At 28.6% G+C, this 25,206-nt stretch overlaps 3 protein-coding genes across 3 annotated transcripts; 2 read left to right on the forward strand and 1 right to left on the reverse strand.

The window, feature by feature from the left end:
- Window positions 1–21,921: 21,921 nt before the first annotated feature.
- On the forward strand, window positions 21,922–22,563 carry LOC119681055. Its single transcript, XM_038094121.1, has 2 exons — window positions 21,922–22,188; window positions 22,242–22,563. Exons 1-2 carry the CDS (start codon window positions 22,021–22,023, stop codon window positions 22,278–22,280), a joined length of 207 nt encoding a protein of 68 aa, XP_037950049.1. The 5' UTR covers window positions 21,922–22,020; the 3' UTR covers window positions 22,281–22,563.
- Window positions 21,922–22,811, forward strand: LOC119681054 (probable peptide chain release factor C12orf65, mitochondrial). The gene is made up of 2 exons (XM_038094120.1): window positions 21,922–22,188; window positions 22,242–22,811. The coding sequence occupies exon 2, from the start codon at window positions 22,298–22,300 to the stop codon at window positions 22,763–22,765; it is 468 nt and encodes a 155-aa protein (XP_037950048.1). The 5' UTR covers window positions 21,922–22,188; window positions 22,242–22,297; the 3' UTR covers window positions 22,766–22,811.
- LOC119681053 (RING-type E3 ubiquitin-protein ligase PPIL2) lies at window positions 22,794–24,679 on the reverse strand. The gene is made up of 4 exons (XM_038094119.1): window positions 24,556–24,679; window positions 23,549–24,500; window positions 23,341–23,492; window positions 22,794–23,275 (listed from the first exon to the last, which is right to left on the reverse strand). Exons 1-4 carry the CDS (start codon window positions 24,585–24,587, stop codon window positions 22,846–22,848), a joined length of 1,566 nt encoding a protein of 521 aa, XP_037950047.1. The 5' UTR covers window positions 24,588–24,679; the 3' UTR covers window positions 22,794–22,845.
- Window positions 24,680–25,206: the final 527 nt, after the last annotated feature.

Raw genomic sequence — 25,206 nt, forward strand, 5'->3', positions numbered from 1 at the left:
ATATTAAAATATATTATTTTTTAATACTTATATACTTATGTGGCATAGCGTCGGTCGGGTCTATAGTGCCCCCTTCTGGATTTGAAACCTACTTTACAGAGTTTTATTGCCTCTTCCGTAAGAATATATATTCTCAGGAGCTTATTCCATATGTGCATTAGCGCAGGTCATTCTAACAGCATATATGTGACCGACTCCTCATTCTCTTCACAGAATCTTCAGTTTGCCTCCGGAAGTATACCCAGTCTTGTAAGGTGGTATTTTACTTTACAGTACCCTATTAGGATTTTTGTGGTGATTCTAAGTTTTTTTTTTTTTGATAGGTTCATACAATCCTGGTATCTCTTTTTGTTATAAGTACCAATAAGTGATTTGGATAGTGTTAATCCTGGTATAATATTCCAATAATCCTTTTTATTCTGGTTCTCTTTATTTTTATGAGAGAAAGGAGCGTACTATGTCATAGTCCACAAAAAGATTCCGGTCCCCTCATGGGTGTGGCTGCTCCTTTTCTGGCTAGTTTGTCCGCGTATTCGTTTCCGCGTACGCCAGTATGTCCTGGTACCCAAAGAATCGACACTTGATTTGATTCGCCAAGCAGATTTAGCTTGTCAAAGCAGTCAAGCACCTGCCTTATTTATATGTTTTTTGAAAATCTGTTTACTCATATATGCATTTATTTTGAACTGAAGAAGAGTTGGCACAAAACAATTTATCTGATCAGATAAAACGTATTCGTCAGTGTTGTGTCTAATTAAAAAACTACATCTTAAATTTTAGAAATGACCATCTCTTTTTGCTGTCAAAATCAGTGGTTTCCAATCTTTCATTAACAAAGGTCTACTATGATATCATTGTTTTTTGTAGGGACCAAAAAATTTAAGAATAATAAACTGTATTGTTATTTTAATGTGCTCTGACCATCTCTTTTTACTGTCAAAATCAGTGGTTCCCAACCTTTCTTTATCTAAGGACTACTATGATATCTTTGTTTTTTGTAGGGACTAAACAGTTTAAGAATAGTAAACTGTATTGTTATTTTAATGTGCTCTAGTTATCTATAAAAAGTGAATAGGCAAACTACAAGCTATCTATCCATATCTATTCAATATAATTCACGATCCATTTTTAACCATCTCACGGATTATCCATGAGAACCACTGGTCTAAATGTTCACAATTTTTTTTCGGCTAACTTTCAGTCTTTAAAAAGAAGACCTCTGCAGGCAGCACCTTCTGTCTCTTAGATATATTATTTTATATTTATGTTATAAATAAATAAATACATTAAAAGAAAAAAGTATCGTAAGATGATTGATATTTGCATTTGAAAAACTATATCTCATTACAAATTAAATCCGAATTAGTTAAAGGTACACTGAATCTGTGACATCATATGAAACTGTAAATATGTGAATAACTGACTTTAATCGTGGTCTTACTAGCTTTGTTCCTCCAAACCATTTCGGATGACTAAAAACTACCGCTATTGGTGAATACAACGATAAAGTTCATTATGTTGTATCTGTGTCTGAAGTAATGGTTTTTCCTAACGCTTTCAAATATGTCTGATAAAAAATGTTCTTACTACCTGACCTGTACATAGATTCAATGAATAGGATTTTAAGCCAGGCACAAAATACATTAGAAAAAAATGTATTTTTCTGAAAGCAAAATTTCGGAACAATCAACAAAAGTGCACACTTTTACACCATTTGGTCATCCAATCAAATGCCAAGTTATGTTACCTCTGAGCGAGTTTTATCCGCGCCGTAGTGATGTTGACAATGTAAGGACGATGAAATCAAAAGGGTTTTTCTGACATAAAATGTTCGGTAAGGAAAAAATGGAAATAAATTTCAAAGGATTTTGTACAAAATTCAAAAGAGCAAAATTGTAAGACCGAAAACAAATGCAAACCATTTCCAGGACGAAATATGCGTCATGTGTGTGTTTTACATAAATTTTCAATATTTAATTTTAGTCGAATTTTATGCTGACTTTGTTTACGAAATATTTTATTATTTACACAATTTAACTTTATTCTGTTTCCAATATGTTTTTCAGTTTTGGACCGTAAACTTTTAAGTAAACATTTTTCGAATTAAATTGTTTGCAATTTATTCCCTTCCATTTAATTTATTTTCAAAAATAGACAGAAATAATATATTTATAAGGCTTTGGGTTGTTTATAAGTATTAGTTTTTACGATTTTACGACTTTACGATTTTCAAATCAATAAAACAATATCAATTTTGATATACAATTTTTAAATTTATTATTTAAACGAAAGAGAGACTAAAACTTTTTTTTTAAAGTTAATCTTAATCTTCATTTAAGATAATTTCTCCTTTATTTATTAAATTTATATTTAATTGTTAATAACAACAAACTGGTATATTCCGGTACTGGTACAAATAGTATCAGTACCGGAAATTGTAAAAATTAATTAATATTTACTACTAAGATAAATTTATACAGCAACTTTCAGACCCATGATTACTTTAGGGGCAGTAAACTGGAAGAAGGAGCAGTAATTGTGAAAATCAACATACAGTAATTAACACACTCCACACTCAACAGGTTACTGACTGGAGTGTACAAGATCTATTAAGGTCATCTTAGAACTCTTACGTTTTTCAAGTTAATATTCAATACCAAGTGAACCAATAAAGTCAGTTTGGACAGTTATCTCAATAACAAGAAATTTTAAATTCTTGCAAAGAACTTCATGTAATATTAATACCTCATGTTACCCTATTAGGGTGCATGTTACCCTAAACTTCATAAAATGTTTTCAAACGGAATTTAGTGACAAAAATAATTGAGATGAATTATCTAAAACCTATGAGATAAGCCAGATCAGGGTTATATGGTGCACGAACGGTAACCTCACCGTTCTAGAAGGAGCTGCACCAAATCTTTATGGGCCGAAGTTGAAATTCTGGAAAGCATGAATAAGCAGAAACTTATACGGTAGTTAGGTGTGCATTACTTTAACTTTTAAACGTAACTATCGAAACCATAGAAAAGCCATCCAAACTGACAGAAATAAAGACACTCAATTCTTCTCACCTGCCATCAAAACTGGTGATGAATTGTCTCGAAAAACTGGAATTTTTGGCGAGTTGCAAGATGCAAATAAATTTACCAGGAAAGTGTCAGCGTTACTCTTTGTAGGTCCAAAATCATTATTTGGATTAGTAGACTATAATTTCTTTTCGCCCTTTCCGAAAGAAGTGTATAAAAATAGAAAGCTATACTGCGATAATCTACCGCAATCTAAATCGATCATAAAGACTTTTAACTTAAAACGGTTAAAAAAAAAGTAACATATAAGGAACACAACAGCCACTTTTTTTTAGAAATTAAAATTTTTCCCATATTCTTTTAATGTTCAGTGCATCTCATTGCAAAACTATAGAAACTATCTAAATAAAATTGGTAAGGTATTCTTCGTCAGCAAAACAGAATTGAGATTACTGGTGGGATATTTAAGGGGTCACCGTGGACTGCGTTATCACCTTAGCAAAATGGATCTGTCTGAAGGGATAGATGTCGAAGCATACAAGATTTTCAGTCACATTCTCTATGACTGCCCAGCCTTGATCTGGGCCAGGAGGAGATCACTGGGTCGAAAACTATTTTCCCCTTCTGACATTAGGTGGTGCTCAACTTCCGTCATTCTGGCTTTCATACGGAAGGCGGAATGTTTGCTGTTCGGTTAGGGTCTGTTGCAGTACAAAAAATTAATCATGACCGCAATGCTCCACCCCGCTGGGAACTAGTACCCCATTTATTACTAGTTCCGATCTAATTAAAATAATAAAAAAAAATTAACAAAAGTAAAATAACAAATAATTGTCTAATTTATTTCATTTAATAAATGTATCTTTAACATTATTTAACTTCATATTTTAGTTGACTTATTTCTTTAAAACATTTTATTTATTTTTACTGTTCTTTTGAATTACATTTAGTTTCTGATGCATATCGGTTGTGACCATCATCATAATATTATTATAAATTCATAACTTTTACAACTTTTTTTATTTATTTTAAAACGTTCGCCTACAAACAATTAACTAACATAATTTATAAAATGAAATAAAAGCAAGCCATATACGTTATAACATAATAAATAACATTAATATTCATAAAGTAACTAAAGCTGTAGTAAAACTTCTAAAACAAACTACATTAAACTTACACCACCGTCTATCATACATAGACAAATGCAATTATCTTATTTAGTTTTTAATTATGAATGTCTGCCTAAAAAAGTGCCTCATAAAAGCACTTATGAACTCTACTTTGGTATGCAAAATTTTAGTCTTGTCATTTATTACAATAGCTTACAATTACTTGGAAATGTTAATTTCTAAGAACGAATCGAAGTTTCTAGATTCTATAGTGAAATTTTCTAGAGAACTTAGAAATCGTAACGATTTATTTTCTTATTTATTTTTCTTATTTCTTGTCTGTGTTATTTGTGAAAATACGTTATTTTAGCTTTTCACCAAACAACTATTCAAAATATTTTATCTTGTTTTAAAAGTGTGTAGCAATATATAATATATCAAATGAATGCCGAAAGGACATTTAATTCAAATTTAAATATGATATATTTTGAGATTTTAGAAGCAGAAACTCAAATCATTACTCGCATCGATTAGTACCTCCTCTCGCTCGCTAGAAGGTACCTCATGCGGCTACACAATCTCCCTCCAGCTCCTAAGCCCCTGCGGACTTAATCCAGACCTTACGCTACAAACCGCTCTAATACCTACCCCTTTATCTCGATAAGTGGAATAAAGTACCCCACGCTTACGCAATAATCCCCCTCGCTTCACTAGCACCCAATTTCCCTGCCTTGCGCCCATGCTTTTTGGTTTAGATAAACCTAGGTATTAAGCCTCTTACTCTAATCTCTCGCTTTATTACTGGAATCGGGTTATATCTGCTGCATGCGGCTGCAATCTTCCATATTTATTCCTAAGAGGTGGTTTTAGTGCGTTCAAGTCTCACATTGGGGCTTTGGATGCCTTCTACCTATTGCTGCAAAAAAAAAAATAACATATCCCGAGCACAGCAAAACTTTTATTTGAAAGTTATGAAAATCGAAAATAGAACTTCACTCACATCTCGAAGTTATAATTAGAAAGATGGAAGAATAGGTACAAAATACTTAGCGCTTAATCTGTTCATCATTAAATTTGAAATGATATTTAGATTAATCCATTGATTTTTCTACATTTAAAAGTAAATTTTTTGTTTACTTCAAAATTCATCTAATCTAAAAAATTTAGAATCATATTCTTATATTTATTTATTACGTTTCTTTTGCTAAAATCGTGTTTCGTCTATATTTTAAAAAATGTCATATAATTAATGGTAAAAAAATCTTTAAAGGAAAGTGGATGATATTATAGTTTTTCTAACACTGTTGTGAAATAAGATTAATGAGTTAACTCTATATTTAAGATGACTGAATAGATTAAAGCTTCAAAGAAACATATTTTATAACAGGAAATTGAACTCGATTTTCGGTCATCATTGAATTGAAATTCTGATCTTGTTAATTATTTCTGTGGAATTCGGGAAAAAAGATCATTAAAAATAATTTATTAAGATAACAGAATTTCTGTATACATAATTCTGTAATTTTAATATAAATATTATTTACTTAAAGTCTCAAATTCTTGCATTTAATATATTACGGAATATTTGTTTTATATATTCAGGGATTGCTTTTAATTAAAATTGCTTTTAATATAAAATTGCTTTTAATATAAAATTGCCAAGGGAATATCAAAAAACCGTTCCGAATTATTTTTTTAATAACATTATCTAATTTATATTAAATTTTTGTTTTAATTAATATCGATCTTAATTGTTTATATCTATTTGTTTTAATGCGGGGCTTTGAGTTGCTTTTTATTTAATATTACTTAAATAATTTAAAAAATATATAATTCATAATTTTATATAGTAATAAAAAAAAACTATTTCGAATAAAGAAAGGTGATAATTAAATAAATTATTGGGTTGACCATACAACTGTTTCGAACAACGCTAAATATCCATCAACAGTGGGCATCGTAAAAATCCGTATATAATTTTTGGAATTACAGTCCATCAGTATATGAAAATTGAACTCAGGATTCTAACGTTTTATACGATCAATGTAATAAAAAGCCACGTGCCAATTCTAGCTTTTTCATCAACATTATTGTTGACAGTTATGTCCCAACAATTTTAAATAATTACTATAAAGCAATTTTAGGTTATGTATATTACCTTGGTTGAGATCTTTTTTAATAATATGACCACAAAATCATAATTTATATTGAATATATTACAACTCAAACTTTTTTTTTCTTGAAAATCGAAGTTAGTAACTAACTTTACACCTAAAAGAGGAATTTCGTCTAAAATCGTTATTTTTTCAGTTTTTAATATGGGTCATATTATAGCAACACCTGTCTTTTAATCAAGATCATATATGAGCGATTCTTACTTTACACACTTGAATTGTGAATATTGAGCGGTATCTATATAAGCTCTAAATAATATTTAAATATCATAATTTTTTTAATTTATCCATTTAAATGGTAAAAGAAAATTAATTGCATAATTTTATATATATTAAATTAATATCACTATATACATCTGATTTTTATTTTTAACTTTAAGTTCCAGGTGTACCTATTATAAAGTGATGTACAAATAATTTTAAAGTCATCTCATCAAGCATATTCAATCCATACTCATACAAGGTAAGAAATTTTTATAATTTTATATTATATTATATTTAAGTAGGAACCCTATGTGGATCCCTTTGAATCATTGCTACAACTTAACCTAACTTACATATGTTATTTCAAATTCTGTTCCTCTAAAAAACTCTGTGATCAATCACCTAACCTCGTAACCTCAGTATTCAACTGAGTACCTCAGGATATACACGTCTGGCTATTTATTCGCAACTATTTTCATAATTTATAGTCCTAGTTGTTTGCAAAATGCATATATAAATGAAATATTGCAATTTTCCTTAGTATTTATTATAACATGTTTTTCAGATGTATAAAATTTTTTAGGTTTTGTAATACAATTATTTTGACGGTTCAAAAACTAAGAGTGACGTAGGAAGTGGAGTTTTCTCAGAAGGGCTGAATATATCCACTTAATACAGGTTTCCAGATCACTGTAATGCTTTTCAAACAGTAATGATTGCTATATTGGAAGCTATAGCTTGCTTTGAAATAGATAATATACTTGATCGAAATATATAAACATTATCGGACAGTCAGCTGCTTTAAAGTCCTTCAGCTCAGTCCAGTTAACATTTAGGACAGTCCTTGACTGCTACACATCTGTAAATAAGATGTAGGCGCAGTTCAATTTTTCTGTAATCAGGGTTTCTAGTCATAGGGATATTTTCAGCAATTGCAAAACAGACGATCTAACCAGACAGGGTGTTACAGGGAGCAGTTTCAACGTTTATAAACATTACTACAGATAACGCTTCAATTCCGTCCATTTGACAAATTGAAAGTCTATATTTTAACAGACTATATTACATATATTAGACTTTAACCGATTATCTTAATTATTAGTTTTATTGCTAACGGACAGATAACGGATAAACAAACAAACGAACATCACTTAATCGATCCGTTTTGTCATACTAGTTAAGCGCACATTTTATTTATAAGAAATCGTACGGTTTGCCTTGATTTAATGATAGCCCTTTCCATCTGTGTGTCCATCAGGGCTATAAAAATATACAAAATGAAAAAAAGAATTCTATTTTAATCGAATATTATTTTCACTTCACTTCTTCAAAAAAACTAATTTTGAGACGAAAAATTGGAATGTAGAAGGGATATCATCACCGTCTTTTGCTTCAAATTATTTTCTTATTTTAAATCTTTTATATACCGAATCTGTGGAAAAGCTTTATTTTGGGTTAAAGCTTTTTGGATAAAGCACAATTTTATAAAGCTCGCAATCATAAAATGTAAAGGTTTAAGCATGCACTGAAGTACTTTAAAGCTTTCTAATCGAATATAAATTAAAAGCCATTTTTAAATTTAATTTAAATACAATTTTTGCTAAATTTTTTATTTAAATAAATTTATTTTATTTAAAATGGCGATAATTACTGACATCGGTACAAATATAATTACTTTACATAACTCATTAATATACCACATATTCAAATGTTAGCGATTCAATCATGTTCGAACTGTCGATATAACCCCCAGTTTTGAAATAACCACAAAAAAAAATATTCAACATTACTTACCTAAGTAATTCAGTCACACGAATAAAAAATGTGACTTTTCATATGAATTGCCTAACTAAATTGATCTCATATCAATTAGAAAGTAAACCCTTTCACTCTCTTCATTCGTTTACTCTTTCACTCTGCATATCTAACACTATGCATATAATGGTGAAATATGAACATTAAAATGGAAAAGTTATTTACATTTAAATAAAAAAGCCAAAGAGCCAGGTGAACGCACAAAAAAGTGAAAAAAATTAGAATTGCAAAATAAAAAAAGTGGTGCCTATGGCCTATGGTGAATGCAGGTCAAATTCAGTCAAATAGCCAAATGGTCACATATCTTTCAATTTTAGAGAGAAGTTGAATACTTAATAATAAAACGAATACATTATTGAACGTGAACATGAGTTTATCAATGGCTCGAATATAATGGATGGCTATTAGCCTAAAGATGTTAAAGAGTGAGTTATATGTGTTCGCTCATATGCTTAAAGTTGAATTTAAGTTAAGCCTGAGGACAAATTGCCTAACAAAAAATTAGTTAGGCAACTTAAAAAAGCTAAAGTACAAATTCCCTCCTCCATGTCGTCTTATAATTTAGTGTCCTGTAAAGACCGATATTATTCTTAATGAGTTAAGTCTGAAATTATAAATTTAAAATTCAAGTCTTGTGGTTCCAGACCAGACTATTGAAGTAAGATTATGTTATAGATTAATGTTGGGAAGGGCTTGTGAGTTGCACGAATAGAAATTAATAGAAGCGATTTTATCGGAGAGTTATCAAAGAGTTTCATGAAGTCAACAACGTCTTTATTTCTCACAAATTCGCGTGTTCAGGATGTCAACCATATAATCATAATATGGTAGACAACCAGTATAAAAAAGTTTTCAAAGTTAGTAATGCACTACTGTTATCACAGTTGTTTGGGATTGCATGATATCTTCATGCAATCTATCGCTCTATGATAGAATCTATCGCCTCAAAACGTTTTTTTAATTATGTATTTAGTTTTAAACTTAATATATGTGCTGACAAATTTGGACATAATACAATTTTTTGATAAATAGACAATTTTTAGCATGATAATATTTAATTTAGGTAGTTCTCCTATGTAGAGCTACTCTTTTTTTTTGTTTGAGGGCGGTATCAAATTCGAACACTGATATGTTGAATCTGTATTCGTTCATGATATTTTGTGGTTAGCTTTTTTACTTCATCTTTTACCGGAATTCTCCAAAGATCACGATGGATTTGGATGTTAATTATATATCACGAAGCGATTACCATTTCTCGTGGAGTTTATTTATTTTATAGGGATTGTAGGGATACTGGAGATCTTTATTCGGTAGCCAAAACATGCAATTCAGCCTTAAAGGAAATTCATAGAAAATACCCAATTAACCGTATGTAGTCAATTTAATGGCATTTAATAATATACAACCTGATAAAAAAATCAACCGTATAATTATAATATAATTCAATATAATTTTGATATTTATAAATGCTAATTTTTATATAATATTTTTAAGACGAAAAGCTATAAACTATTTTTTTACATCAAATGAGCGAATAAACTAATGTGACTGGGCTAAATAATTAATATTAAATTAAATAAAAAATTAATTTAGAAAAAATCAATTAATTTTAGTGGATGTTTTATTTAATCCTCTTAATAGAAATGCTTTGCTGGTTGTTAGTTATTCCCACGAAGTAACTTTTCACTGCAGCTAAGCCGGCAAAATGTTCGCTGCTTGATACTTGAATTTAATCGGATTTAGATACAAATTTATCATTATTATGACGATTTTCGTTCAATCCATATATAACGTGAAGTTAAGAATTGCTTTTTCTTCTACGAGTAATGGAATGTGTTAGCTTTAGTTTCAGCCATAATCCGAATTATGGGTTGATACTAAGAGCATCAGTATTAAAATTTTGCATTTAGTTTGTCATACTAAGATCAGTTTTTCAATTAATATGGATTTTCATGCATTTTCTTAGGCTAACTCAGCTTGATAAATCATATTTTGATTTCTTACCTCCAGTAAGATAGTCCACAAAATAGTAGACTAGTGACAACAGGTTATGTAAGCAACATTCATTTGATATTGCATTCTAAAAGTAATAGAAGTAAAAGAAGTAAAAGAAAAAAGTAAAAAAGTAAAAGAATAAAAATAAGAGTGTAAAGAAGTGTATTGCACTAATGTTAATAATTGGAAATATTTTCAAAACCCTATTAAAAACAAGTTAATATACTGTTTCATATATTTATTTTAATTTATATTTAAAATTCTAAAAAAAAGTTATGACAAGTACTTATAGATGTAGTACTTATCAGTATAAATATCTAAACTAATGACAGAAAATATGATACTTCTCCAAATAGTTTTTATTTCCTACACGAGTCTGAACAAAAATTTATATTACTATATAAAATTTTGATTTCCGAACAGGGACCGAAAGAAAAATGAGCAGATACCTTATGGAGAGGTCTCCAAAGATATATTGAAATTGATATTACCAAAGCAATATCTACAGCGCATATAGTAAGTAAGACCTGTTAATTTTACTTCAGTTGGTACCTTAAAAAGCGCACCGCTCAGGAGCGACTGGTTGTAGATCAGCGAAATCAGCGAAAATAAAAAAAAAAAAGAAAGAAAAATGCCTGCTCGAGAGGTGAATAATGTTAATTTATGAGCCATCATAACACTCTGTCAAAAACAAATCAGTGATAGAAGAAAAATAAGAACAAGTATGATGTTTTAATCAAGTATGATATTATTCTTGATATTGTGTTATGGAATCCTATTAACCTATTAATGTCTCTAATTTGACGTTTTTCGAATATGCATTTCTGATAACGTAACTAACTAGCACTTCGAAACTTATTGTACATTGAATTTTAAGTACCACAGTCTATATTTTCTACCTAAATTTATAGTTAAGAATATCAACAATATAGAGAACAACCTTACAAAATTTTTTTTTACTTTAGATTGATTACTCAGTTTATCTTAAAAAATCCAAATATTCAGAAAAGTAATCTGTTTAGAAACATTTTTAAGGAATTAATTAATCTTCCACCTCACATTTAATATACATTTATACATTTAATATATAAATTAAGAGAGTTGAATACTTATCTTGATAAGTTTTCGATATTTACACTTATTAGATATGTATATGATATTTTACCCTTTAGTACAGATAATAGAACAGAACATTTATATATGAATATTTATTACTTATGTTTTTAAAAATAAACAATAATTTAATGAATTTGTATGCCTCAACCAACAGAATAGAATTGAAATTTAACAATTAAAAACAAAATATAATTAATTAATTCAATTATTCTACAGCTGGTTTATGATTTCGTTCTAATATAAACACAGCAAGTGAATTTGTTAATAGAACTGACTCTGAGCTTCAAATTTGGCAGGGAACGAGTTCGATTCCTGGTACTTGCAGTCGCAAAAATAACTACGAATAATTAAATATAATAAATATTATAATTCGAAGACCACTGATAATGAATATTTGACAATACTCAAAACAATTGTGTGGTCAACCAAAAATTCAATAAATAAAAATGATATATAATGAATTTTTGTTGTTGTGGTTTACTACTGTTCGAAAAACCTTTTTATAAATTTGTATCGATATTATATGAACAATTTATAGGGTTGTAGAGTACAATGTCTTATAATGGCTTTCATATATACGCATAATCATCTAATAATTAATATAATTACAATAGAAATATTTGCAATCAATACTTAATAAATTCAATATTCATATAAGATTAAATATAACTCAAAAAGCATCGAGCAATAGAGCCGCCACTGTAGTTAAGCCAATGCACATTTGTTCGAAGCCAACTTCAAGCTTGTGTGGTGGCGTTGCACTTGTGGAATGCATTTTGCTTTCAATTTTATTGCATCTTTCAATTCAGCGATTTCGTAGCTAGAGTATTGCATAAAACCTCTTGACTCCAAGCTGTGATATTTACATACATTTTATCATTCGGGCTGAGTATATGTTCTTAACGGATTAAAGAAAATTAATTTCGTATAAATTCCAAAGTTAATCAAATTAATAGTGAATTAATTTTTTTTTTTGTTTTTTTAATATAAAAAGAAGAATAAAACAAAAACATTAATTTTTATTTAATTTGTAATTTTATTGTATACATAAAATATTTACATAATTAATCAATATATTTAAAAAAAAAATTAAGTGAATTAATCAAATAAAGTGCAATATTTTAAAATTGAAATTGTTTTTTTTTGTTTTTTGTAATTAAAATATAAAATAATTATTCACAATTTAATTAAAAAAATTAATGATAAATAATATTAATTAAAATAAATAATCATTAGGAGAGAGCAGAGTATCGTTTGTACTGATTTATGTTAAAATAAAAATCAAACGTTTTGGAATTTTATTATAAGTTAAATGTATCTTTTTCATGTAAAACGAATTTTATTTTAACACCGCAAAAAAACGAATCACTTCTTTAAAGTTCAAATAAATATTAATGAAATATTCATTTTTTAATATTTTAACAAATAAAGTACATAATTTATAAAATAAAAATAAATACCACTCATTTATTAAGAATTTATTAGATTTTTTATTTCCAAAAATATATTTAAAAAATTTATTATTATATTATACTAATACGAGTAAATGAGAGTATCTAAAAATTTGCAGATAAAACTATAATTTTCTTAATTATTATGTTCTTATATTATAAACAAAGTGTTCATATCAAGTTGCAATTTTCCAAATGCAAATCCTAATTATTGATTATTAAGATATATTAATTACTATAAAATTAAAACTAACAGTTTGAATTAGTTTTATATTAATTATATAAAAATTATATTATTTTTAATTAAATAATAAATAAATTTAATTAAAGACAGTGTGCGCTTTCGAGTAAATTGATGGTAAATTGATGGAAATAGTAAATTATGTCGATATGGCAGCGAATGTTGGTATTTACTAGAATTTCGAGTAGGATAAATTAGATAAAAATTAGGTAAATTAGGTGTTACCATTGTGAAAATTGTATAAGATGTTTAATAAATAAATAGAAACTTTTAACCAAAAATAATTAATAAGTGCAACAAATAAATAAATATTTACATAAGTGCAGTGCAAAAAATCCATAGAAAATTTCAATTTGCTTTACTTCAATTTACTCGAACTCGCACACAGTTTAAATTATTTAATACACTAATTAATGAATTTAAAATAATTACAATTATTATAATAAAATATATAATATAATATTTTATAATAATACTTAATAAGATAATTATATAATAAATAAATTTAATTAAAATAATTTAAATTACTTAGTTGATTAAGTAATTAATATAAAATAATTTTTATGTGTTATGCTTTAAAATTTTGGTATAAAATTTGATTAAAATTGGTATTAAAATAATCCAAGCTGTTAGTTTTAATTTTTTTGTAATTAATTAGTTGTTTAAATAATTTACTTTTATGAAAATTATTTTTGAAACAAAATTTTTTTTTATTTACACAAATATTTCGATTATATTCTATACTCAATTTCATAGTACTGAAGTATCCTGAAGTATATAGTCGGTCAATTGTTCAAATAATACACTCTTTGAATTGCTTATCATATTGTTCAGCAGTTAATGTTGTTTACCATCTAGAATTATTTTTGTATAAACGCTGTCTCTTCCTTCTATGATTTATTTATACTACTCGTACTTGTAAATAATTTTTTATGATATAGCTTGGTCACCGAAGGCATTCTATAACATTTTTATCGTTTCTTCAGCTGAAATTTCATTACAAAAACAAAATTTAATAAAGTCTTTAAATTAAGTTTGTCATAAAACTTTACACAGATATAAGTGACACTGATTCCAGCTTACTATGGTCACACAATGGATCATCGATCTTAAATGGGTTTCTGTGTACAAAGCTATCAAAACTATTTTAATCCTACTGTCATCTTGACGAAAAAAGTTGCCAAAATCGAAATGTTTTAAATTAAAATTTTCCAATTTTTTTAGTTTTTCGACATCACCTCCAATAATGACGTGGGTTATGAGACTTCTAGACGAAAAACAAATAGATATCTGCGAGTATATATATCTGTATGATAACACGAATCGATTATCTGCTAATAAGTCAATAAGTCTTAGTTCTTAAAAAATTAATTTAAATAATAATATTTGAAACAGGAAAAAATATTAACATTTTTAATTGTGTACGAAGTCCCCGATCAAAATGTTCCATTAAACAAACAAGGACCTTATATTAACTCCTTTTAACAGACCTATAAATCTTCTTTTTGTCTCTCAATTTGTTTGAAAATATATTGCTGATAAAGGTACAGCACTCTCTCAATAAACATCAATTAATCCCTTCTCATCAGTTTGATTATGGAATAAACATATAATCAATTAAATTGCTTAACGTATGAAAGAAGACTTGCTTTTGAGCATAACATAGAATATACTACTGGGCAAAGTTTTTGACGTTTAACAGGCTTTTAATAGAATATAACCAGATGGACTTATTTATAAAATCGGTCACTTACTACCGTTAAGTAGTGAAATGAGAAACTTGCTGGTCAATTACTTCGATTAAAGCGGAACCTATTCAGCACAAAGTTGACGTGTTACTGCATATAAGAAGACTTAGTTTACCACATAATGACTTTTGTCATAGCTGTAACTCTGCAGAAGAGAAGAGAAGCATATATGTTGGACGATCTTTTGCTTTTATATTTTGCCAGTAAAAGACTTACTATTTTTAGCATACTTTTTCTAACTAACCAGACAGAGTTGTAATAAAGAACATAACCAAATTTATTAAGTTCTTAGATTAGTTCACTTTTACTTAAATGAGGCAATCGTGTCTTTTTTGATGTTGTTCTTAATGCACAGACCATTTTGATGGGTCTCTAGGTCCTGCGTATAAGCAAAATTTTTAACCATAGTACCACAATGGGCCTTTATTTGTACTCAAGTAGGAGAACCACTTTAACCTTACCTAACATTCAAATGTGAACTAAATATAAATCCAAAACTATTTGAATTCAACGTATTTTAGAAGATATATATTTACAACCTCTAGTTTTATTTTAAATCATGTGAAAATGGATGATATAATTCCACAGCAGAAGGTATTTGAAAATAGTTTAGTTAAAGGATGAAGACAAATGGAAAGATCGTATCACAAAAATTGAAGTGATAGGAGTACCAATCGCACTTGATGTGTAGGACTAAAAAAGACGCATACTCAGCAAAACCATTTGAAGAAAATTGCTGTATAAGATAAAAATCCGATATCATGTTGATATGGCCAAAGAAGTAAGTAAGCAGGCTTGATTATATTATATGCTACTGTTCCTTGATCCATGTATATATGTTTTGTTTCCTGTAAACATTAGTACAGATTAACAATACTTTTATCAATAATAGAGCAATTTTATGTGTTCATAAATATGTTTCTGAAACTTTGAAATAACTTAAAATTTATCTATTCTGCTAGAAAAATGACGAAATGATGAAGTTGCCACTAGATTACTTTTTATAGATGTACTTCTGGATTAATTACATTAAACAGTGATCCCAAATCTCAATCAAATAACATAACCTATCTAGAAACTCAGAAGAAATTAAAAAAAGTAATGTTCTATCTTTATCTTATCTTCATTTTATCTTTATCTTTATCTATCTGTAATAACTTTTGTAGATTTTTAAAGTAAATTAAAAAATTACCAAAATGACATTTAAATGATTTAATAATAATGATAAATAAAATATAATAATAATATAATAATAAAATTTCTGAAATGGAATTAGTGGAATTAGAAATGGAATTAGAATTAATGATTTTACTAACCTAACAATACTCGAGTAAACGCCATCTTGAAACAGAAAATACAATAAAAAATAATAAAAAAATAAAAGCTTAATAGATAGACAAGAAAACCTAATAAATCGCATATATGTATGTGTGTATAATAATGAAAAGATACATTCCGAAACCGCTTCAGCAACCAATCCGTGACTTGTTATTGAAAAACGCAAAAAATCTAACTAAAAATTTAAAAAAAAATAAATAAAATTTAAAAAAAAAAAAACAAATTAAAGCCTAATTAACTGCGTGCCTCTGAACCATAGGTGCTGCCAATACTTTTGTTACTTATTTTAATTTTTTTTTTTAAATTTTATTTTTATATTTTATCTCAAAAGATATCTTTACGCAACTGAAACAGGTGGAACGAGCTGGAGGCTTACGAGTCGAACGCATGCGACAAATACCGCAGCAATTACGACGATCTGAATTTTAATTTGTAAACAAAATTTATGAGAACGCATACACGAGCACAATTAAGCTTGGCTTGAGACAAAATCAAAAAGAGAAACCAAAAAAAAAAAAAAATCTACTAAAACTTTTTCATTTCAGGTGTAAATTTCAAGCTGGGGTTCAGCCCAGCTCCACTCCTCCTTCTCTGAAGCGTGCATTACGCACCGCTCTCAAGGCAAACCGCCTGCAAACGCATTCATTTTTTGAATGAATTTAAAAGTAAACTGCGAATTACTTTCTAAATCGGTGGGCGTGTCCTATTTGAATCTGCTTACACAAAAATTCAATAACAGATAGTGTCTAAGTAAGGCTAAAAGTCATTTAACGTCACTAATAATTTTAAGTATCTAAACGTTATTAATCTTGAAGTATGAAGACTCAAGCTGCTCAGATCAAAGTGGAATCAGTAGTGGAAAGCAACTAATCGCTTCTAAGTAACTCAAAGTAGTTGGCTTCATTTCTTAATAAAACTGCAAAGCTGCTGAGGAACTGCTCATAAATGAATTGGCAGATTTGCAGATTTCCAACAAACGATTAAACCAATTGCATAGACCACATCTCACACGACACCGAACATGATGAACAGGCAATAATTGTAGAAATTTTACAAATTGCAGCAACAGAAATTTAGATTCTTACCTGCTGCAGACTGCAGACCATCACTCACCTGTAGTGAGTATCCATAAGCTGCTTCATCGCGAAAAGCGGAGATTTGTTTGGCTTTACAACCCACGGATGCACTTGAAGTCATGTAAAATCCGCGAAACTGTGTAAACGTGATCAATCTTATTTTCATTATCAATCGCGATTTTATTAGTCATTATTCAGTTTCCGGTATGCAGTTTCTGTCGTAGATATATATTTAATTTTTAGTTTCTGTTATGCCCACGAGTGCTTTAAAAACTATTATTTAAAATAAAAACAATTAATCTAAATTTAAAAAATACATAAAAAGCAGCCTCCGTGGCATCTTCACATTGCCACTTTAGAGCAATGATTTAAGCCTGATTTATAGAACGTGACCCATATACTGACTTTGTTAACAGTATTCCAGATAAACCTAATAATATCGACAGGATATTATATATGATAATATTAGGGTCATATACAGAAATAAATTGGGTGAAAAGGAGTTTGTTGTTTTAGTAATCAATTAAATTAAATTAATTGAATTTAAAAATTAAAATATTAAATTCAAAAAAATTTTGAGGGTGAAGGATGTTAGCGAGAGAGAACCCCTTTTATGTATATGATTATCTACGGAACTATAAAAATTGATTTGGAAAGCAAATTCGATATTTTAGTTTCTTTTTTAAATTTTTTTTTTTTTTTTGAAATAAAAGATCATTTTCATATTAGTGAAAAAGTACTATATTCAATTATGTGTTATCCATTCTAATGCAATATCTTTTGTCATTTTTCTAAAAGTCACATGATTTTATAATTTTACTTTTTTACTATCAAAAAAAACAGATTAAGACGATTTTTTTGTCATCCGCTTTTGAAGCAAAAGCGTTAGATTAGATTAGATAATACCGGTGATCCCAAGAGATCTATACCGTATAATTAAGTCACGCAAGGATTTAAACCACTTAGAACATTCGGCACAGCTTATAATGCTATCTGGAGGGAGGTCTTGCAGTTCGCCAGAATTCTTAGTAAATAATATTGGGTGTGGCAGATAGTATCAGTATCGGTTTTCGAAGTGCTTTGAGTCGATTAACCAATTTCACTCTATGAAACCTTCAATATCGTTCTTCCGTTTCTCGCCCTCAATGACAATTCTTTTCAAAAAGAGATCATTTTCTTGAAGTTCAAGAAGTAAATCACAAACTTTATGCCACGGCACTATTTTTTTTTAGATTCCTGATAAATAGTTTAAAATGTTTGAACCTAAATTTTATTTTTCTCATTTATAAAATACAAAAGACTATAATGGTTTTAATGGCGCTTGAAATTGAGAGTTAGGTATTCCTTGACTCGACTATGTGCATTTTAATTCAGCATAATTTTTTTAAAGACTACTTATAATGGGTATTTGACAATACTTAAAACAACTGTATGGGTAACTAAAAATTATATTAATTAAAATAATTAAATAAAATAATAATTTGCTGTTGTAAATCATTACTATTCCAAACCTCTCTAACTAATACAATAGTTTCTATTAAGTAAAATAGTCACTGTCGTCATAAATGAGGCTAAAATCAAATTTTATACATAATTTCTTAGCAGTAATATATTCATGCATGCCGTCTACATGTTAGATTAAAATTTAGTTTATTTAGCAGTATCTTTCTAACTCTGGTTAAATTAAATAGTTTCTATTAATAGTTTCTATTAAGTAAAATAGTCACTGTCGTCATAAATGAGGCTAAAATCAAATTTTATACATAATTTCTTAGCAGTAATATATTCATGCATGCCGTCTACATGTTAGATTAAAATTTAGTTTATTTAGCAGTTTCTTTCTAACTCTGGGTAAATTAAAGAACAATCGCAAATCTGATGTCGTCAACGCCCTCGGTTTGTGTGAAAAAATGGATTGTGTCCTAAACCTTACCTAGTTTGGCAAGCTATCATTGTAGACTGGTATATATTGGTAAACATGAAAAAAATCAGGTTTTCTCTTTATAAACCTATATCTCAAATTTTAGAAAAATCAAGAAGATACTTTCCATTTACTCTGTGAAGTAGTCATGCCAGCCATTTGTAAATTGAGTTATGAATGAATTACTTATACTGCCTCTGAACAAGTAATAATATTTTGTTAAAGTTTTGAAACCACTTCTCAAACCCTCAAGAGATTACCAAAACTATCGAAATGAACTAATAAGCTAAAGTTGATTGCAATTTCTTAATATAGTTAACCTAATCTAAGCTTAATATTCAAACGAATAGGAGCGGATTTTCTGATATCTTCAATTAGATATATGTATCAGATATATTTATCCACATTGAAAACTGAATAATATATAAAATCATAAAACAGAAAATATTCTACGATTATTTTTAATAATGTGATTTTAGACTTCACCGAAGTTTTTTTATAAAATAGAAGGTTCCAAAAAATTCGTTAATAATTCGGCCTGATGAAAACAGAAAAATTTCTTAGAAATCTTATCTCTTATATAGTTTTTTGAACTAAATTAGAACATTTATCAATTTATCAATCTTTGTTTTCTAATTATATATACATATTTAAATTTACCACTTAGACCTGTAGAAATTTTTCAATTTAATGCGATGACTTACCCATCAATTTTATTCAAACGACTTAATCATTTAGTTTATGCTCTCACATCATCGATAAGTGATACCATCTGTCCACTTGTTCGAAGTTCTTTCAGTTAAGCTGACAGATAAAGATCTTTAATTTGAGTTAAGATTTATAGGACAGAATAAAGACATAAAAACTTGATTCATTAAGAAAAAATGAATAATTAAATATTTTTTAAGCATGTAAACTTTAATCAATCAATCAAATGATATTCGAAGTATCCAAACAAGTATTTATTTAGGTAAACTAGCAAAAATAATATTAATAAGAAACAAAGTGAGAGAACTTATAATGTTTTAATTAATTTATATACATATATATTTATATGTAAAGTAAATTTGTAAGTTTAATTCATCAGTAAATACACAAGTATCTGTACAGTGAATTGATTTTTGAACATTAAGTTTATGTGACTGCTTTGGATAATTTTTTATTAATGTGGCATATAATTTTGATATATAATATAACTTGAAAGAGTTATTATTTGATATCAGTAAAAATTTATAAATAAATACAGAAACTTCCCCAAAAGCATATACATATATTTCCTAAAAGCATATACATACCTATATAAACTTCCATAAGTCGAGCTTCTATAACTCGAATTTCGAAATAAAAAGAGTGCAACAGGGTTTTAGAGAGCAAATTACATACAAATCTGCTTCCATAACTCGAAATCCTATAACTCGGATAAAAATATTATCAAGTGCCAATAGGAATATGGGAAAGTGCATTCTATAAGTCGAATTTTTGTTTTAAGAAGGAATCTATTTTGGTATTAGGGGAGGGACTTCCCAAACCAAAAGTTTAATTTTTTCTTTCTTATGTTCCTTCTTTCCAGTCTCTGGCAGGATGGTTTAAAGTAAATAAAATAACTTCCAATGTTACTCGTAACGATTATATTGAGCTTGACTATGAAATTTGTACATCAAACTCTGAATTAGCGGATCCGATTCTATGCGCTATGGAAAGTAATAATGAGGGTTCGGTGGATGACTGCTTTAGGCTAAAGCAAAATATAAATTAGTTAATAAAAGGAACTGATTTTGCATCCACAAAATAGCACATAACCTATAAAGCTAGTTCCCAATAACCTCTCCGTTAAATAGAGTTAAATACTACTTCTCAGAGCACAGATCATGTTATATAGTCTTCAAATAATGTTTATATTTTGTATGTATAAAATAAATAAAAGACACGAATATAAAGCTAAAGAAAAAATAATTAACTTTATGTTCAGATCATTGAATGAATGTTTTCTTCGTTTAATCTGGATTATAAAGATTTCAATGAAAATAAGTAGAAAATAAGTGTCCGGATTTCCGCAATGTTCGACTTCTTGATTGTCCGTATTTTCATAAACATACTGTATATAATTTGTGATAAATGTAATTGGGTAATTGTTTAAATATTACAGAAATATCAATAGAGAAAAAAATTTACATAAATAATTTAAATTTTTGTTGTTGTAGTTTACTACTTTTTGAAAAATCTCTTAATAAATAATTTAGATAAATGCTGTGATATGACTATTCTTTAACTTTCATAGACATATGTATGTATTAAATATATTTTAAAGTAAATTAGGTGGTTTTGTACGAAAAATATGGTTTTAAAATTGAAAAAATCAAAAAATATGCTCCAATCTATAAATTTGTAAAAATATTTTAAAATTTTTTTATTTGTAAATATTCATAAATATTATATCCAAATTTTATCATTTTCTATAATAAATATACTTGTATAATTTATAAACATTAAATTAATTTATAATAAATCATAAAATTATAAATAATATTACTTTTAACAAAACTGCCACAGTTTAATATCTATAGGTACATTTTATAAAGCACGCACATTTTGATCATCACTGTTTGTCAGCTAAATGTGTATAACACTTATGTAGCTTGTATAACACTTACTTAAACGTCATAACAAATGCGTACATATCAAATTAAAACAGCTGTTCACCATCTGCTGTCTTGTGTAACCAAACAAACAAAACACACAAATGCGTGAATTTTGGTAACAAATAATTAATAATATATTTGTATTAAATTTATAAAAAAATATGTTTCAACCAACAAGACAAGAAACTTTACGTCTTTACAAACATTTAATACGTTACGGCAGTCAATTGCAACTCACAGATAAATCATATTTTCTTGGACGTATACGCCGGGAATTCAGAGAAAATCGAGAAATACAAGAACCAAAACAAATTGAATTTTGCTTTCGGGTAATATTAAACTGATTTATACTAGTAAAGCATATTAACTTTATTTAATATAGCGCGGCGAGGCACTACTTACAAAAGGCCGAGTTCTCTAACTTTATTTGGAGCCAAAATGCTGCTAAAGTTTACCCGCTTTCTGATAGCAAATAACGTAAAACCTACTTACATCAGTAGTTTTACTCCATTTACTCGTTTAAAATCGACAGATGCTCTGGACTATTCACGCTATCCCAAGCTAATTGAAAGTGAACTAGAAGAAACTTTTACACGCGGTAGCGGTCCCGGTGGCCAAGCCGTGAATAAAACTTCAAATTGTGTATTATTACGCCATATACCCACAAACATTTTAGTCAAGTGCCACACACATCGCATAGCATATAGAAATCGTGCAGAAGCGCGCAAAATATTATTAGAAAAACTTGATAATCATTTCAATGGAGAGCACTCGATTGCCGCTCAAATCAAACTACTAGAGTCCAAAAAATCAGCCGATAAAAAGCGACGTCAAGTGAAAGTAGCCGAAATGAAAAAAAATTGGAAGGAACGGGAAGCAGCTGTTAAGGAAGAAAATGATACATAAGCCTTTTATAAATAAGAGTTATTTTTTAAATAAATAAAACATTTATTTTTCCATAAAAAATTAGAGATTTACATATTTTATTACCAACTCGAGAAATCTCCAAACCCACTACTTACCGCCTTGCTTTTAACTCGTTTATTTGCAGACGGTGATGACTTATCACTATCGTCTGTTACAGCTTTTTTCATTGCCTGCAAGTTAATATATTTGCCAACACCTTCCTTGTAAACCTTCAGAGGTTGCTTCAAACGTTTCTTGGTTTTTTCATTCTGCACATCTTGTGCTTGTTTTTCTACTTCTTCCGCACGTTCCTTTGCTAATTCATCGATTGCTTCTTGAAATGGATCGACAAATACTTGCGCAGATTCAATTATTATATCTTCAATGGGACAATCTTTGTTATCAACCTCAATTTTTTCTATTTGATTTAATGTATCACCACCGCCTACTAGTTTACCAAAAATAGTGTGTTTACCATCCAAATGTTTGCAGGAGCGGTAAGTGATGAAGCTGTTGAAAACAAATATAGATCTTAGTATATTATACGATAATCACATAATGTGTATGTTACTTACAATTGCGAGCCATTCGAATTGGGACCAGAGTTAGCCATTGATAATATACCACGCCCTGAATGTGAAAGATTTGGTTTGAATTCATCTTCAAACTTTTTGCTCCAAATTGATGTGCCACCAGTGCCCGTACCTGTTGGATCACCACCTTGTATCTAAAACAACACAAATTTTATAAAACTATTTTCATAATTAAACATATATGAATTACCATAAAATTTCTAATGGAACGATGAAACTTAGTGTCTTTGTAGTAACCATTGCTGCAGTGTCTAATGAAGTTTTCACAAGCACGCGGTACCGCATCGCAATATATTTCAAAATTGAGTGGTCCAAAATTTGTGTTCAATCTAACGTATCCCTTTTTTTTAACACGTTCATATTTCACCAAATCTTCATCGATTATAGCTGCTTCATGCTGAGACACTGGCACCATAGCTGTAGATGTAAAACTGGCCGCTACCGTACCAGTTGAATAATGTGCAGCATTAAATTTATCCGCTAAGCGTTTAGTAGATGTTGGTTGCTCTTCCGCAGGTTGATAATCCTTTTCTAATTGCTCCAATGTTTCTTTTGTTTCTAAATTCATATTCTTTATGCGTCCTGTAGGATCCTTACGCTCTAGTTCTTCTTCCTCTGTGAGTACACGTAAATTTTTACGTATATGATGAAAACGTGATATGTCGAACTTTTCTAAACGCAATGGATCCTGTATAGTTATTATGTCTTTGCGCAAAAATGGTGAATCATCAATAAGATCCTTCCAATTTTTGGTTTTTACGTTAAGTTGCTCAATTGCTTCCCATGAATACACATTACCAGTTGTTCGTAAAGCAACAATGTGTGAGTTTTTAGTGAATGGCTTAAACAATGCCGGACAATGATATTCATCTTCAGCATTTTTATAGAAATTTAGTTTAAATAGCGCCTTAGCATCTTGTGTTTTTCCTGTGATTGGATTAACTTTAAAAGCTTTTAGAAATGCTAGTATGGCTTCAAGTTCAAATATGTTGCCATCTGCATCACAGTAGGGCATATCAAAAGGTATCATTGTAATGCAACAATGATCATAGGGTAATCGTTTGAATTTAATGTGTTCATTTTCCGCCGATTCAGTTTTTTTGCCACCATACAGTTCCGACCATTCCGTATAGGTGAGGTACCTAACAATTTTCGAGTTTATTAATTGAATCAAATTAATTCGTTTTATATACTTACATTTTATCCTTTTGATGCTGCCGTTTACCCATCTTGCTGCAATATTAGATTAGTTTTATTATAAAAAATTAAATTATTTATGTTTTAGTTTGTAAACAATATTTTATCAGCTGCCGCTTGAGCAATTTCGTTATTTTTGACATAAAGTAGTGCTGCCAAAATGTATTACAGTTTCGATACGAACACAACTTTAATGCAGTGAACTTAAAACTGTTAATTTTTATATGTCAGAAGATATATGTAAAATACAAATAATTTAAGAAAATAATTATATTTTAATGGATATTAATAATTACTGTACACTGAAAATAATTTGATCTAATTAATTTTCTAAGTAATTTAAATTACTTTTATTTAAAATGTTATTAACAAATTGTAATCCCACCTTACTCTCTCCGTTTGTGATTTTATTTAATGCTAATCTTTACATTATTTAATGATTAATTGATTGGTTATAGCTGCTAATCAGCAGATATTTTTCCACTTCAAATAACTAACGATTATTATTCAGTTTTATACCACGTTACTTACAAGTAATACCAATATATTAACTATAGCTCTTTATTTTGATCTTAAGTAATTCAATAGATCTTTTATCCGTACCGATGAGTAATCTGTGTGTGAACAACTGTCTAACAATTATTCTTAAAA

Source organism: Teleopsis dalmanni, chromosome 2 (assembly GCF_002237135.1).
Source record: "Teleopsis dalmanni isolate 2A chromosome 2, ASM223713v2, whole genome shotgun sequence".
Taxonomy (NCBI): domain Eukaryota; kingdom Metazoa; phylum Arthropoda; class Insecta; order Diptera; family Diopsidae; genus Teleopsis; species Teleopsis dalmanni.

Excerpts from the sequence above, each read along its gene's own strand:
- LOC119681055 (XM_038094121.1), top strand. The coding sequence starts at position 22,021 with ATGTTTCAACCAACAAGACAAGAAACTTTACGTCTTTACAAACATTTA. Across the intron at positions 22,189-22,241 it reads AAATTGAATTTTGCTTTCGG|CGCGGCGAGGCACTACTTAC; the intron begins GTAATATTAAAC and ends TATTTAATATAG.
- LOC119681053 (XM_038094119.1), bottom strand. The coding sequence starts at position 24,587 with ATGGGTAAACGGCAGCATCAAAAGGATAAAAT. Across the intron at positions 23,493-23,548 it reads GTTCCATTAGAAATTTTATG|ATACAAGGTGGTGATCCAAC; the intron begins GTAATTCATATA and ends GTGTTGTTTTAG. Across the intron at positions 23,276-23,340 it reads AATTCGAATGGCTCGCAATT|CTTCATCACTTACCGCTCCT; the intron begins GTAAGTAACATA and ends TGTTTTCAACAG.
- LOC119681054 (XM_038094120.1), top strand. The coding sequence starts at position 22,298 with ATGCTGCTAAAGTTTACCCGCTTTCTGATAGCAAATAACGTAAAACCT.